General features: G+C 47.1%; 1 protein-coding gene across 1 annotated transcript in view; it reads left to right on the forward strand.

Annotated features, from left to right (window-relative positions):
* The first annotated feature begins 920 nt into the window (after nucleotides 1–920).
* Ubac2 (UBA domain containing 2) overlaps nucleotides 921–17,403 on the forward strand; it is a 34,579-nt gene continuing 18,096 nt past the window's right edge. Inside the window, exon 1 of the mRNA XM_036199806.1 lies at nucleotides 921–1,166. Coding sequence (XP_036055699.1) covers nucleotides 930–1,166 — 237 coding nt within the window. The 5' untranslated portion in view covers nucleotides 921–929. The remainder of the gene's footprint in view (nucleotides 1,167–17,403) is intronic.

Raw genomic sequence — 17,403 nt, forward strand, 5'->3', positions numbered from 1 at the left:
TAAAAAAATATGCATGGTGATTTTTACCTAAAAAGCCATACAGAGAAAAGTCCTGAGGTTTCTCCTTCTGTATAAATGGCTTTGTAAATAACCTTACAAAAAATAAATCTGTTTGTAAAAAGAAATATTTTTCCAGAAGTATTAATTGCTAACTAATATTAACAAGTAACTAAACATCTAGGAAAAAAAAATCCGTACTTGAACACTAGATGAGTAATTCAGGGTTAAGATTGTCCCTCTTTTCTGGTAACTTCAGGGACTAGGTCAGGTGTCCGTCTGCCAGTGAGGGTTCTATAGAGTTGCTCCAATGTGGGATTTTTCAGATAATCAAACCTTTTGTGGATTTCGTTTTTTAATTTTAGGACTGTGTGTATGTAAGCCAGAAGTCAACCTTGGTATCTTTCCCTTGGACCTGGGGCTTGCAGGCTAGTTGGCCAGTGAGCCCCAGGGATCTGCATGTTTGGCCTCCCAAGCACTGGGGTTACAAGCACATGCAGCCAGGCCTGGGGTGCCAGGGACTGAATTCAGGTCCCTATGCCTGCTCAGGAAGCATCTGACTGACCAAGCAGCCATCTCCCAGCTCCTGGATTTTTTTTTTTTTAATTGAGACATTGCTCCTTAAATACTGTATCTGTATGTGGTGTGTGGAATGGTCAGGCTTTTGCTAACTCCTAATTAATACAGCAAATTTGTTCTACTGAGTAAAGTTAAGTCTGTGTTGTTTGCTTGCAAAGTTGCACTCTTGCTGCCGAACTTAGTGCACAGGAATGGTGCTTGGCACTCTGCTGCTGGGCAGGACTTGTTAACACTGCTAAAACTAGACAGTACCATCGGGGACATTTGTCACTGTTGATTCCCTGTCAAACATACCATTTCAATCTTGGTTACATTTGAACAGTCAGTTGGATGTTTTCTTGTAGATTGCCGGCATGTGCTATGACTGCCAAGTGTTCCAGGTTCACCAGGCGCTCCGCATCCCTGGCAGGATGGCCCAGTTCTTCTCCTGGGCCCTTGAGCCTGTCTTCTCATCCTCAGAGCCCACCAGCGAGGCCAGAGTTGGGATGGGAGCCACAGTGGACATCCAGAGGCAGCAGAGGATGGAGCAGCTTGACCGGCAGCTGATGCTCTCTCAGTTTGCACACGTGAGACGACAGAGGCAGCAGCAGGTAGGACCTCCGTGACTGGCCGGAGGTGTGACTGCGCGTGTGGCAGGCAGCCTCTGCTTTGTATGGCTTTTGATGTGTTTTCAGGAAACTGAATTTAGGTCTCTCAGGGTGAGAGGCCTTTGTCAGTGTCAGGGGTTTGTGTTGTTTTGTTTTTAAGGAAACAAAACAAATTAGAGCTGAATAGTTGGCCAGAATGGACATTCTTGTTCTTAGCATTATTTCTGAGAGAAGCATCAACCTAGTTAGCAAGATAGGATACTTATCATTGTTTGTAATCTTGTCAAAGCCACAGCGTCTTCCTGTTTAAAGTGCTAGTCATGTGCCATGGATGAGGAACAAATGAAGAGCTTCATGATTTTCCTTGGTTAAAGTGAATACAAAAATAAGAAAACTTTAAGGGAACAAGCAATGATTACATCATATAAACGCTGTGCTTTCATAGATGTGCCATTCGTAATCAGGAGCCATAACAGTTACCTACAAATACCACATTAGCCAAAACTCTGACACAACACTTGTCTTTTAAGGGGAACAAGGAAAGGGGAGGTTGCTCTATACCCAGCTAAAACTTCGGGCATGACCTTCCTTGGACACTTCTATGACCAACACATTGGCCTCTTCACTTCCTGCCTCCTCCTCTGTCTTCTGGGATGGAGAGAGAGGCAGAATTCTCACTGGCCCTCTCTCTGTTGCCTGCCCTCTTCCCCAGGTGTTTGGAGGTAGGGCTTCAGGTCTTGATGGCCTAGGGAATTTAAGTCTGACGTCTTTGCACTCCCATTGGGAATGTGGGTTCCAGAGTTTATATTTTGGATAGGAGTATGGGTGCATACAATACAGATAGATATATGACATGTTGGAAGATGGCTGGCACATGCTCTCATAGAGAGTTCACAGATGGAGGTGGAAACTACAGATGAACTTAATTCTGTATACCAGAGAACAAAGCGCAAGAGCTACATGAGAAGGATTCCATCCTCAGTCAACACAGGCTCAAGTGAAGCCTTGTGAGTGACAGGTGGCAGCTGATTGACAGGAGGCAGTAGATCTGCAAGACCCTTGGAGAAGAATGAGAGGATGGGGTGTGGTGGGATGGCAACAGAGAGCCCAGCAGGGCCTGTCTGTAGCTTCCTCCCTCCTGGGTACAGGATAGCCCTCTGAGATAAGAGTCTTTATGAGGAAAGGGAGAAAAGTTGTAGGTTCTATGGTGTACTTTGGGGGAATGGGTTTCTAGTGTCTGTGACCTACCTTGGGGAAAAGAAATTCCAGTGTCTGTGACTTACTCCTGAGTGGGATGATAGGAGAAGGTTAGAGAGCCCTTGCTTTGGAGGCTTCCAGAGGCCTTCAGTTCCAAGAACCCAGCACCTCAAGGTGCCAGACTTTGGCATATCCTGTTTTGAGCCCTGATACTCCTTTCATAAGGAAACCATTCCCTTTGGATTAGGGCCCACCTAATGACCTCACTTGACTGTAATTAACCATTACAGACCCTGTGTTTAAATATAGTCATGCTGAGGCAGTAGGTCTTCAACATACAGTTATGATTCCAGATAGTCCGTGCCCCGTGTTGGCACTAAGTGGTCGGTCATTCTTTCTTGAGGGTGGTATAGCAAGCTCATTGCCATCTGCTGATGGCAGATTAGATATTCCATGATGGCAGTAGCTAGCTCATCCTGGGTACATGGAGCCCAGTGTAACCTCCATCCCTGTCACCATAGCTACTCTTCCTGTGCCAGTACCAAGATGGGCAATATAAGGTTGCTGTCATTTTGTCTGCCTCATGCTTAGTGCCTTTTTTGTGATGGTAGGAATTAATCTGGAGGAAAACACACACACACACACACACACACACACACACACACACACACACACACAGAGCCAACATACTTCCTGAGTGTTGGTGTTCCTTTAGGTGTGTTCGCTTGCCTTCCCTCAGGTTTCCCCGGCTCCTACCTTCCAGTCTCCTGGCTGACCAAGTCTTTTGCTATCCCAGTAAATCCACAGGCTGCATTTTATTACCCACAAGCCATTTCTCTTTATGCTAAGTGGATGACTGAGGGCCTTAACCAGCTCCTGCCACAGGAGGAGTTCCTCCTGTCTCTCAGGGACCCTCCCTGCACAATGCCAGAGAAGAACTGAACCTTTTCAAGAGCCTATCCATGGACCATATTGGGCCATTGTCTCCTCTCTTACTGGTTGTCATAGACTCACAAGTTGTGGCAGGTGTGAGCCAGGGAGAGGTTTTGGTGCAACAGAGGTGGTTAAGCATTGTGTCCGGATATCTGCCTTTGCAGCTTCCTTGTGCCCTCTGGCTCTGCCCTTGCTGACCCCATGTGTACCATTTCCATCTGGCAGCGGGTTTCTGCTGAAATCACTTTGGCTCTTAGGCACTTTCTGGTGTAGCATAGCATTTTGTGGGAATGTAGTTCTCTGCAGTTCATATATTCACTGCCTGGGACCCTAGGAGCCAACATTTTCTCTTAGGACTGGCTTCAAATGTCTTTGTCCACCCTGGACACTTTGACGAGCACACAATCTTCTCCAGTGAGTAAAACACCAAACCTCTTGTCCTCCCTGGGACTCCATTCCCACTGTCACTGGTAAGGCACTGTCTCTGCGTGGTTCTGTCCAATGTCTCCAAACCCTCTACTTTCAAACATTGGTCTGCCTTCCAAGGGCCGGAAGTTCAGAGCAGCAAAGCAGCCCTGAAGTCTTGATGGCACTTTTCTAGACAGCAAAGAACATCTGTCCTCAAGCTTTCTAGGTTTATTTTCCTAAACTTCATTACCATAGCCTGCTGAACTTCCTCATGGGGCTGTTGGACCCTTTGTCTTTATGCATGGCAGATCAGTACACAGAATAATCTTCTGCCTGTTAAACCACCATGGAAGAGATTCCCATGTTTGTGTGCATGCACAAGAACTTTGTATGGCAGTTAGATTGATCTGGGGGAATGGTTTGTTTTTATTGAATTTCCAACACATTTGTTCTTAATGCTTATCATAAGCTAGGCCGAGGGATGCCATTGATTGTGGAGATGCAAAACAACCAGCCTACAGACCTCACTGCAGAGCTTGGGGCCTGCCTCACTTACAGAATTGCATGCTTCATACATTACTAGCAAGAACACCATGTGTAATGCCAACCATTTGCCCTGGCACCAATTCAGTCCTGCTCTCAGAAACATGCCAGCCTGTTTGGAGTTCTCCACTCACTCAGCTGTTTTCAGGGCCACTCAGCAGGTGGCCACTGAGCTAAAGCCCAAGGCTATGCTGTTGAAGTTCCTGGATGGTTTCTGTTACAGGATGACCTTCCCTCTCCTCCAGATGTATTCCTGCTATTGTGCCCTGGGGATCTCCTCCAGATGTATTCCTGTTTTGTGCATGCTTTCGTGTCCTGTGTCTCCCTCAAGACACATTTCTGCTACCCTTGCTTCTCCTCCTCCCTCCCACCATGGTCAACCCAAAGGCTGCCCTGAAGCTTCAGCAGACACCTCTCCCTTCTTCCCAGCCTCCTGTCTTTCTAGTGGTCCAGTACTTCATCCTTCCCACCCATCTACACCTTCCCCTGCTCTAGTGAAGTGCCAATGCCTCTTTTATGTAAGTTGGTTGTTCCTGCCCCCAGCATCTCCACCACCTGAGTTCATGCCCATGGCCTCATTTGCCTCCTCCTACAGCAGCCTCTGCCCCGTCGTTGGTTGCTCCTTCAGTGGTCTCTGAAACCTAAGCCTGCTGCTTTCTCTCCCCTGTAATCTCAGCTGTTCTCCTTGGCTGTGAAGGCAGTTATTCAGGGCCCGCCTCCTTTTAACCACACCTCCTTCCTACAAGCCAGCTCATCAGAGCTACACATTGCCTCCCACAGCCACCCAGCTCTACCACACAGAGAAAATGGTGTTTGTTGTCGGTTTTTTTTGCCTGCCTGGTTCCCATTCACTTTGCAGTTTTCCTGGCAAATAACATGTCTCTGGGAAGCCTTCTCAGTCTCCCACCAGGGCCCTGGGTTTCTTTGCCTAAAACTTAGCCCAGCTCTCACTGGGACTGGCTTACCTATCCTTGCCAATGTGATAGGGTGCAGAGAGGAGGCTATCTGCCTTTCCAGTACATGGATAATACTGGCACTAATAGGAACTTAGCAAATATTTGGGGAACTAGGGAGTCAATGTGTGTATTGTAAATATGGACAGGGTTACTTCAAATTCTGATGCCAGCTGGATATAGCTGAGCAGTCAGGGTTGGAAAGACACGTAGATGTCCTGCAAGGACAAGCTAAAACCAAGTCATGACAGACAGACTAAGCCCATGTTTAGGCTGACAGAGAATAAAAAACTGGAGCAGCCAGGAAGAAAGCAGGAAGTTCAGGAACAGGGTAGCCAGGAGAGGAGCTGTTGCAGGAAAAGCAGGTGTTCACCCTGAGACAGGAGGCCTCTGGCAGGATGCTTGGTGCGATACAGCCTGTGCTCACATCTGCCATAGCAATATGATGGTGACCTCGTGTTCCTGCAAGATTGCTCATCAGCTGTGCAGCTCTTGGAGATTTTGCATCTGGAGAACAGTGACCCATGTGATGTCTCAGTAGGACTTTCCTCATCTGGAGTTGGGGACCATTGTGTGTGGACAGAGTCAGTATACGGGGAACCTTATATGCATGATGCACAGACATGTGATAATGTTCCCTGTGCGCTTTGACCCCTCACAGGTCTTTCTGGACACTTCTTCAAGTAATTACAATGCTTGTCTCATGGCAGTTGAGTTGAAAACTGGCCTTACTACTTAATGTATCAGATGTGTATGATGTGTGTCCATCACCTATAAACTCATCAGGGCAGCATTGAGGGCAGCAGTTCAGACACAATAACTGTTCTCTCTGCTGACACAGTTGCTGGCTCCAGAAGGTCACAGTCACTTTACTGTAGTGTCTGATTGTTGCTGCCAGGGCCAGTGTTCAACTTTTTATAGGCTCATGTTTTGTTTTTAATGGGTGGGGGTGTGTTTATTTTTGGTTTTACTTTCGGATTTTTTTTTTTTTTTTTTTTGAGGAAGGGAAGCGTCTCCCTATGTTCTTCTGGCTATCCTGGAACTCACTATGTAGACCAGACTGGCCACAGACTCATAGAAATCTGGCTCTCTCTGCCTCACCATTGCTTAGATTAAAGCCTTGCAACACCATGCCAGCCACAGGCTCTTGGTCCCCACTAGGACATGAGATCTACTCATTTGTGCCTTTTTGGACTCTAGTGCCATGCACTGGCCTGTGAGTGTGCAAGAAGCTGCCTGACCTTTCTCCGGGGTTTAGCAGCTGCTGACAATGAAGCCGTGGTAGGGGTGAGGCTCCTGCTAGACCATGTGTAGCCCTGAGGCTCAGCAGCCCTGCACAGCCTAGTGTGCTTAAGGAATCTTGAAGAAGCCATCAGCTGGGTTACAAGAGCCTAGGAGAAAAAGACTAGGGTCCCCAAACAGCTGTGGGAACAGCAGGGGATTGCACTAAGAACTGAGAGTTCTGTAAGGAGGTGACAGTGGCAGATAGTGTGACCAGCCAGGTAGACATAAGACAGTCACAGTTAGAGGCTACCCTGGGCTGTGAAGTGAGAACCTGTTTGAACTAACACAAAAAAGAACGCAACCAAACAGCCTGCCTTGAGATCAGTGTCCATTGTGTGTTAGTGAGGTAGCTAGCTCCTGCACAGCATCATGATGCTTCTCTCCTCAGAGTCCCTGCCCGAGCAACTGGCTTTGTGATGAGAGGGCTAGAACTTTTAGACAAGCCCTAACTTTTCCAAGGGAAGAAAGGCTGAAGGCTGAGCTGATCACCAGTGGTTGCTGATTTAATCAGCCATGCCTTCATAATGGATCCTCAGTAAAAAAAACTCATAGGGCAAAGTTTAAACAGCTGACACATAACTGAACACATGGAGGTTCCTGATGGATAGCACCTGGAGAGGGCCTACACCCTCCCATCTGCTGTGCTCCACACATCTCTTACATCTGGCTGTTCATCTGTATCCTTCATAATAAATGGGTAAATGTAGCATGAATCTTAAATGGTCTTATTAATAAAATCAAACCTGAGGCCAGTTATTGGGGTGAATGCTAGAAGATCAGAGAAGCAGAACAAGCCACAGCTTCTTCACCTCACCAGTTCCTCAGCTGATCCTGTTTCCTCAGAGTCCTTATCCAAATGAATCTCAGCTGAACTGTGCTGCTCAAAAGCCTAAAAGCTTAACCAGCCAAATGCTTCTAGTTTCTGGTCTTCACGCCTTATATACCTTTCTACTTTCTGACATCACTCCCTGGGATTAAAGACTCACTTCTTGGGATTAAAGGCATGTGTCCCCATGCCTGGTTGTTTCCTATGTGGCCTTGAACTCAAAGAGATCCAGAAGGATTTCTGCCTCTGGAATGCTAGGATTAAAGGCGTGTGCTACCACTGCCTATCCTCTATGTTTAATACTGTGATTTTTCTGTTCTCTGACCCCAGATAAGTTTATTAGCATGCACAATATTTCGGGGAACACAATACCACCACAGGTAAATATAAATGTTTCTCTGAGTCCCTGGAGCCAGCTCAGCAAGTACATCAACCTGAGGAGGGAGTTGTGGGGTTGATTGCTCAGCAGCCAGTCAGAAGTTACAGGTACGATTCAGGGTTTTAGGTTGGAGCAATGTGGTGTGGCTGAATTTGTTGTTGCTTTCAGTTCTGTGAATAATGCTAGATAGGTTTGGAGACTGCAAGTGATGTCTCCTGGAGAGAAAGCCCCTTCCCCACCCGAGTGCATCTGCTATTACAAGTGTTGTGTTGACTGGTGTGTGAACCCATATGTTCACAGTATGAAGCATAATCATAAAATGAAAAGAAAAAGAAATTGGCATTTAGGGAGACAGCTCTGGGTAGACAGAGTGAGCTGCACACACTCTAATGGTTGTCATGGTGATAAAGGATGGCCTAAGAGTCTTCGATGTATCAGAAGATCTCTGGAGCTTTAGTCACGGTCATGGCGTGGGCACACATGCCTCCCAGGAAGTCTGGGACATGCTCTAGACATGGGAGCTAGCCTGTTACTCCTCAAAGCTTCAACTTCCAGAACAGAGCTGAACACGACATCACCTGTGGGGCAGGCTACTGGTGTTTGTACAGTTCAAGCCGAACAATCTTTATGTCCCTACATAATAGCCTCAGCTTTGCCTCTTGCTTCCCAGAGCCTTAAATGCTCAGGGTGTGGCCTTTACAGAACCTTAAGTGTGCGGCACCCGCCCTGGAGGCGTGTAGCCGGCACCTTTCAGCTCTGCCTCACATGGGCACCTAAGTTCTTTGCACTCTGTGCACTCCCTTGTGTGAACCACTTTCTGTTCACTGCTGATACCACATAGCACGACACACACTTGAGGATGACCTTACGCTAAGGTGTTCTCTGGGAGCAGGGTTAGAGGGAAGCCTGCCCTAAATGCACTGTGCTTGGTGTAAGCGTGCTGGGAAACTGGCCAGCAAACGGTGGAGTTGCTGGTGTCAGTGTTTCCCCGCTGCATGCCTGGGCTGCCCCCACTTCCTGATTGCCCTCCCTCCGCCTTTTTGGTAATAAGTAGTCTTTATTCATGCAAGGACAGGTGTTAATGCCCACCTCAAGCATCTAACCACTGTTCACACGCGCAGTACAGTGAGTTCCTCAGCACTGGCTTGAAGTGCATTAGCTACATTCTCTCACCCACCCTGAGTGTGAAAATGGTTTCTCTTCTCATCCACCCTCAGCAAGCGCTGTCAGGCACTACCCGACCTGCATCATGACTCATACCTGCCTTGCACAGTGTGAAAGTTCTTTCCATTAATCAAGTATTTGTTATTTAGTAAATATTTCTGGTATTTGGAAAGCATTCTTTTGAGTAATTCACCCACTTAAGTGTGCAAGTCATTAATTTTTGTTCACAGAATTATGTAATATCACTACAATCAGTTATAGAATATTGTTAGCATCCAAATAGGAATTGTGTGTCCAGAGCCATGGACGTGTGTGACATGAAAGCAGAAAAGCATAGTAGTTATGGGGGGGAAGGAAGCCAGAAAGAGAGGGTGTGTGAGTGTGTGTGTGTGTGTGTGTGTGTGTGTGTACAGAAACACATTACTTTGTATGCTAACTTTAAAAGTTAATTTAAATTTTTTTTCTGTTGGCAACCACTCCCCAAATTTTCTTGTCTCCCAAGCCCACTTTCTATCTGTAAATTTGCCTCTTGGGGATGTCTCTGTGAGTGGAGTTTACACTAGCTGGTGTCTGACTGCCTTCCTTGACTTGGCATCAAATTTCCAAGGTTCCCATGTATTGCAGCACATGCATGATTTTTCCCATGTTTTAGAGAGCAAGGCCATGAAGTACAGCTTTATGCTGACAGGTACCACCCACCCCTCTGTTGTTCCTGTCACTTGGCTGGCTTGATTTAGAAGAGGCTTCTGTACCGCTTGACCTCACCAACCCAGCTATGTTCATTAGCATCTTTTCCACAAAACATGCAGAGCCAGGTTCTGGGGAGCTTTGAGCCAGGCACTGTGTCCTGACCTTGATGTGACAGAAAAAAGAGACAGTCATAATGAAGTGTCATCATAGCTCTCCTAGGAAAAATGCAGTCATCAGGCAGAGGTGGCAGTGGTGCCTCTACCTGTGTGGACATCTCAAGGTACCCCTGGGACCCAAAGGGAGCAGGCCACACGGGCCTGAGTTCAGCCAGTGCCACACGGGCTGGCACATGTGCATCTCTGTACTTGACTATGCTCTTTCACTTTTGATAGGATTTGATTTGAGAACAACTGTCATCAAACTACTGTGCTTCTTTGTCAACAAAGTCTAACCAGCCAGAGCTGGTTCCTTTATGACTCTGCTCCCATGAGTGTGTGAGTGTGTAGTGTCAGATGTGGGATAAGTCACTAGAGCTTAGTTGATAAAAATCTGCAATGAAGTGAAAACAAGATGCAGGTACTCTGTGCTCAGTGAAGCTGAAAGCTGCTGATCGCAGTCTGTGCCCCCTGCAGCGATGCTCCTGTGTCCTCTGCTTTGTCACTGCTCTTGCTGACCTTTCTCATGAAATTTAGCCAGAAAGATAGGATCAGTCAAAACTCTAACACTTTTCCAAACCTGACTCATTGAGTGACATTCGTGAAAATCATCTATTTTCCATTCTGCTTTGGTGTCTTCATGAGAAAGAAGAGCACTGTACGGTCTCATGGTGTTTAAGAGGAGGTAACTGACTGTAGTTCTCCTTGAAGGTACAAAAGTTATAAACAGCTCTGATTCTCTGTTGGATGGTCTTCCTCGGCTCACTGTGTTCCTCTTTCAAACCATAAGTGAGTGTAGCAATGAAACATGAAGCGTCATGTTAAATGTGGATAGACAGTGTCCGCCCCATCTATTCCTCCAGGAGCCCATCTCCATTGCTTTCAAAGACAGAATGTGCTCTAATTCCTTCTTCTTGAGAAGCCCAGATATCCAGAGCTGTGAGCCATGCCCTCATTCCAGAGACTGTGACACAGTTTGGCCGACCAAGGTGTGCTGAGCTCTTCCTGATGAAGTGATGGAGCTGTACGTGTGTATGTCACACTTCCCAGATCGTGTGCCCATGCTGTGTGGTCCAGCCCATCATCTAAATGATGATGTCACACTTCCCAGATTATGTGCCCATGCTCGGTGGTCCAGCACATCACCTAAATGATGTTGTACTTTCCCAGATCATGTACCCATGCTCTGTGGTCCAGCACATCTCCTAAATGAGAGAGACACTATGTATACCACTCACTTCTCCATCTGCCTTCCTTGGGAGGACACTTCCCCCTGCTCTGACTCTAGAATGGTGATCACCCAAGGAGCTGTGTCTCCCTGAAGATCCCTCTTGGGTTCAGGACTGCTAGCAAAGGAGCTGAAGAGAGTGGGAGACAGGGGACATGTCCATTGGGTGCCTAGGAGCTCTGTCCACAGCTGCTCTGCAGGGATGTGAGGCTTCTGCTCCAACAGTGAAGGCTCTTTCAGAAAGAAGACTGTTCAGCTTCCAAGATGTTCATTAGTGTCCAGGGAAGAAGAGGCACTCGGTCAGCTTAAGAACCATCTAGTTCATCTTGCCATTGTTCACATGTGGAAACCCAAACTCCAGGATTTACCCTGTATGGAATTGGTACAATGACTGTGTCCCATAGAGCCTGGCCAGAGAGGGAGAGGAAGTGGGACTTTGGTGAGTGAAGCTGACATGGTCATGGGCCTGCACAGAAAGGGGGGAAGCCCCAAAGAAAAGGGGGAGCACATTCCAAGGGATCAGACCATTTGAGTAAACACCAGTATGCATGAAGAGGGGCATACTAAGTGAGGAAAATGCTGGGAAAGGGGTAAAAAATACTTTAGGATAGGATTAGTTTGGACCATTAATACAGGACGGATGTTTCAGACATTATGATGGAGGTTTTCCGTTGTGGTGGTGCTGCTGTGAGAGGCTTGAGTGCAGGGTCGCCCACAGTGGTGTGTAGATTAGTTGGAGAAAGTGTGAATAGCAACTGTGTCATCAAGAGGCCAACACTATAATTTCAAAATGGGACAACAAAGACACAGTAGTGGCAGACCCCCACAAAGGAAGAGTAGATCATCCTTGAGAGTTAGAGTTCTGAGGTGCAAAGCCGAGAGCTGAGTCTAGAAGAACCCCCAGGGCTGCAGGAGAGCTTGGCTGTTAGATTGGAAAGCTGAGGTTTGCCCTGGCAAAGTTCTCACCATGGTCAGGAGTGAGAGCTGACTGCTGAAGACACAAAAATGGACAGCATCTCGGGGAGGAAATGTAAAAAGAAAAGGGAAATCTGAGTCATTCTCTCTTATTTTTGTCGAAGTGTCAAAACATGTATCAGTTACAAGTACCAGAAGTAATTCTAGTTTTGACTTAACGTTCAATAACTAAAGTTAGGCAGGAAAAAAAAAATGATCAAAAACTTGGCAGAGAAAGGAACAAAAGAAGGAGAATGAGATACTGGGCAGGAGTGGACTTGCCCATGCTGAACAACATGCTTTCATTCCTAGGTTTTTTTTGGGAAAGTGTGTGTGAGACCTTGCCTCGTACACCCTATGCTGGTGTTCATGAATGCTGAAGTCAAATCAGGAGGGGAAAGACGTCTTCACTCTAGGAAGCAGTATGGTCTTCCTGTGCAAGAGGTTCTCCAGTCAATGCTGGAGCTGTGAAGCGCGCGCGCGCACGCGCGCGCACACACACACACACACACACACACACACACACACACACCATACATGGCGGCACTGCACCACCTCCTTGGTGGCCAAAATGAAATCAGAAAGCACATTGCTGTGTGACATGATCTACAGATATCCATTAGCATCCTCAGTTATCACAGCCTCCTAAAAGAGAGGCTTGCCCTGTATCCACAGGAGTCCACAGACAAGTGTCCAAAGCCTGTGGCTAAGGTAACCAGGGAAGCTGGAATTGAATCCGACCACTCTTCTTCCAGGGTGCCCCTGTTACCCCTGTGGCTCCCCATGTGGGATTTACCTGCTTGCTGAATCAAAGAGAAAATATTTACGACTGAGTATGTAGCTGATGTTGAAGCTGATGTAACCCATTGTTAACCCAATGTGAAAGTGGTTCCATATCTCAGGAGAGAGAGCCACAGTGGGTGTCTCCATTCTCTCAGGAGAAATGTCATCAGTGAAAATAAACAGACCTGGAGCATCTGTCTATAGGCTCAACTCTAGTTAAAGGGTTCTTTGCAAGGACTGCTGAGCCCTATTCTGGTCTGTAACATAGCTTTCCCATACCACTGTACCCCCCCATTGATGTCCTCTTGTCCCCCAGTTCAGTCTCCAGAAACATTGCTGTGGCCCCAACCCACGGAAATGGGCAAGGCTCATGACAGCAAGAGAGGAAAGAGAGATGTGGCTAAGGATAGCAGTGTGGCCCGAACTGCTGTCACCTGAGCCAGAGACTCCAAGACTGAACAGCAGGATGTGGAGTTCCTGTCCAACCACCATGGGACTTGCTAGAAAGACCAGGGAGGGCAGCTTGAAGGCTCTCAGCCCAAAACAGGTCAGCAGGATGAACCACACAAAAACTGAAACTGAGAACCATCACAGCAGTGTGGGGTTCTGGGTCAGTGGCTATCCAGTTCCTCCTGGGCCACTGTTCTAACACCTGCCAAACCTGAGGAGCAGACAGAAAGCTCTGTGCTGAGTACACAGGAAGAGAGGGATGGCCCTCTACAGCACAAGGTACAGCCTTCTAGGGTTTTCTCTGAAGCTTCATGTCCTCAAGATATTGCCAGTGAACTGGTGTGTTTTGTTTTTTTTTTTTTTCAGAAGGGGGTTTATTCTGTGCTTTGTATTAGCCCTCCTGTCTATTTCTTTCTTTTTCTTTTTTCTTTTCTTTTTTTTGAGACAAGGTTTTTCTGTGTAGCTTTGCGCCTTTCCTGGAACTCACTTGGTAGACCAGGCTGGCCTCGAACTCACAGAGATCTGCCTGGCTCTGCCTCCTGAGTGCTGGGATTAAAGGCGTGTGCCACCACTGCCCGGCTCCTCCTATTTCTTATCCAAATAAAGAGTGCATTGCTAGTTTGTATTGTGGCGATGGAGGTAGACTTCCTTTTTCTTTTCTCCCCCATTTTTTGCCAAGAAGCTCTTGCTGAGCAGTGGCCTTGGACAGTATTTCCCTCCTCTAAACTAGTAACTTACTATCAGTTCACAGTTGGCTGGGCTACCTTGTACCACCCCCAGTGCCCTGCTCAGTTGGTAATGTGTATTTGTTACTCAGCTGAGCTCTTTTGGGCCATAGGAAATAGTTGGATCTCTCATAGCACAGCCCTGTTCACCTTGCCTCTCCCAGGACAGACAGCATGATGCATCCTAATAAATGAAGCTAAGCATGTGCATACCGACTCCTCAAGCTGCAGTTCCTCCAGAGATGTGAGAGCAGCATGGAGAATTATAGCTAACCCTGTGATCTGAGGAGCTGCCCCGTGGCTGCGCTTCACCTCCACAACCCCCACCTGTTCTTGTGTGAGAGGATAGGTTCCTCTGTCCTTGAAGCCTCCTTTCTCCAGCCCTCCCACCCTTCCGCCCTCCTGCTTTTACTAACCCACCACCTAGTTTTACGGGTTAGTTATAACTAACTCTGTACCATTGCTAAGAAAGCCCTATATAACATAGCTCAGCAGCGTGCTTTCCTGTGTATTTGTCCATTTATTCATCCATGCAGTGGGTATTTCCCAAGTATTTCACTGTGCCGGCTCTACACAGAACAGAATGGAGTCTCAGCCCTGGTGGAGTGTACAGCCTGTGTGAGAGTCAGGCCAGTCAGTGTGCAATAGAAACGTGTAGGGAGCTGACAGCACAGTGAGATCTCTAACCCCGCTCGCTCGTGAGGGGTGATCATAGGCTCCCCAGTGGGAGCAGAGAAGGTGAGGGCGGGGTGGTAAGAAAGATCACTAGACGCAGCAGCCTGGTCTGCCATTGGGAGACATTTGATTGCCTGCGAGTGCTGGTGTGTCAGTGTGGGAAGGCTTTGTCTGTGCTGCCCTGTAGTTTCTATCCTCTCCAGTGCTTCAAAACTGTGTAGAGTAGAATTGATGCACAGGCAGAGACAAGTGTGCAGCTTTCTGTTAGTCAGATAGTAAAGAGGTTTGCAACATAGAAAATAGTACCACTGTTCTCATTAATTCTTTTTCTAACTTGGAAAATATAGTTATTCTCTTTTTTTAATGTTAGCAATTGGGACCTGTGAGATGGCTCAGTAGGTATGGGCCCTTGCCACTGAGCCTGGTGACCTGAATTCAGTTCTCCACAACCCACATGGTGGAAGACATGTACACACAAATAAAATGGAAAAAAAAAACAAAAACCTTTAAAACATTAGGAATTAGTGGGTGTTATTCATTAGTGTTTTTAAATGGGGGGATCAAAGGGTTTTTTAATAGAGGAAGGACACAGTAGAACTTGTATCTCTTCCCTGCCTTGGAAAGTGGTTTGACACAGAGCAGTATGGTACCAGAAGGAGACAAAGCCTGGAGACCTGCTTATGCTGTGAGCAGATGTGGACGTCACTCTCAGGTTGGGACATGGGATAAAAATAGGATTGAAGGTAGGTTTGGGGTGTGCTCCATATGAGGTACCTTTAGAACATTCGGGTGGAGGTATTTTCAGGACATCTGGTTCTACAGCTATGAGGCACAGCACCTAGACCAGAATCCTCACCACAAACATGGCGCCCAAAGCTCTGAACATAGGTAAGAGCTTGCCAACGGAACACAAAAAAGAAACTCCTGAAACAAAACCTTAGGGGATACTGTTTGGAGGACAATAGAAGGAGATTCTGGAGGACACTCAGACATGGCCACAGGGCTGGAAAGACAGACGTATGATGTCACCAGAGCCCAGAGAAAAGGCTGTGTGAGGAGTGGCCACCAGGTCCGGCACTGCTGGAGGTCAAATGGGACACAACTGAGCAGCTCCCACTGACCAGAGGAAGTACACTTCCTGATCTGCATACCAGATTTTGAGCTTTTACAAGGCATGACCATCATCTTAAGTCTCTTGTAGCTTCACTGCATAAGGTCTTAGCAGCTGCCTTGACAAGCACTTGGTCATTCTGTGTACTATGTCGTTGAACACCATGGCCGTAGTACCCACTGTAGATTCTCCCACTAGGTCTGGCCTTCTCTGGTCTGGAGTAGAGCTTTTCCGTGCTGTGTCATGGTCAGAAATAGCCTGGCATACTGATCCCCTGAGGTACGGGTATTAGTGAGCTGCCCAAGGACCAGATTGCAGACCCTGAAAGAATGACCGGCGTGAGCTCTCAGCCTCCGAGCGTCTCTAGCCCTTCATGTTACACTTTGGTGCTAACCTCTTGACCTTTCCAGGAGTCTTCCAGCACAGTACAGGTAGCCCAATGTGTGAGCACTGTATTTCTTTCCTGGCAGATTGATAATGGATGTTCTAAACAGCAAACACTGAGAATGACAGGTGTAGCTTTCCCTAGAGGCCACCATTTTAAAATGTGGGTGCTTTGGAAGCATGTACGTTTTCTGAGACATCACATTCACAACATCCTGTTATTATTCCTTGTAGTAGGACAGGCCCATAGGGTCGAGGAAATTGGCTCAAACCAGTTGCTCAGGCATGTACATATGTACTTCCTTATGAGCCAACCTGGAGTGGAGCCATTAGGATCCAGCAACAACTCCCCAGTTCTGAGCACCCACTTGGCTAAGGAAGTAGTTCCAGCTGTACTGGGTAACATTGGATTGGCAGAACAGCAGGGAAGATGGGGTGCAGTCCCTCCATCCATCAAGGCCCTCCAGGGTCCATAGCAAGCTGCAGAGATGCTGTGTCATAGATCCCTGTATTAAGAAGGAGTAGCTCTGTGCTGTCTTCAGGCTCTGTCTTAAATGCTTACGTGTAGAGCATTCTCACCACACCTTCATAACTCCTGTGAACCTGAGGCATTGTTCCCATTGTACATTTGAGGAAACTGATGATCAGAGTCCCACAGGCAGAGGCAGAGCTAGGGTCTGAACACAGGCATCTAGCTCTAGAGACTGCTCTTGATATGACTTTGTTCCTGCTCTGTCCTTGACACACTGATGAAGTGCCTATGCTCTTCCCCATTGTTAAACTATCTCTTGATTCAGCCCCAGCACCATGGCTTTGAGCTTCATTCATGCTCTGGCCACATTTGGTGGAGGGCCACTCAGTGCTTTTCTAGCCCTTTGAGTATGCCTCATAGCTTCCCTCGTAAATGCCAGAAGTCATTGTTTTGGTTTTTCTATTTCTGAGTGTCTTGTCTTCCTGCAAAAGATGATCAACTCCATGAATACCAGAATAAGACCATGTGCCCAGCCCATGGAGCCCCATGTGCCCTGGCCAGTGTGCTCCTCTGGTCTGGCCACCTCATCCAGAACGTGCTGTGGTCTGGAGAGCCTGTTCACACAGCTTCTGCTTAAGATGCTAGAAACAGGGGCTGGAGAAATGGCTCAGAGGTTAAGAGCACCAACTGCCCTTCCAGAGGTCCTGAGTTCAATTCCCCGCACCCACATGGTGACTCACAACTATCTGTAATGAGATCTGTGTACATAATAAATAAATAAATATTTTTTTTAAAAAAAGATGCTAGGACAGCCATTGTTGCTCAGCGCAGGAAACAAACAAACATACAAACAAACAAACAAACAAACAAAACAGTTGTTCATTTGCACAAGAAACTTCCTGTAAAAATCACCTTGCCAATTAGTA

Source organism: Onychomys torridus, chromosome 9, assembly GCF_903995425.1.
Source record: "Onychomys torridus chromosome 9, mOncTor1.1, whole genome shotgun sequence".
Taxonomy (NCBI): domain Eukaryota; kingdom Metazoa; phylum Chordata; class Mammalia; order Rodentia; family Cricetidae; genus Onychomys; species Onychomys torridus.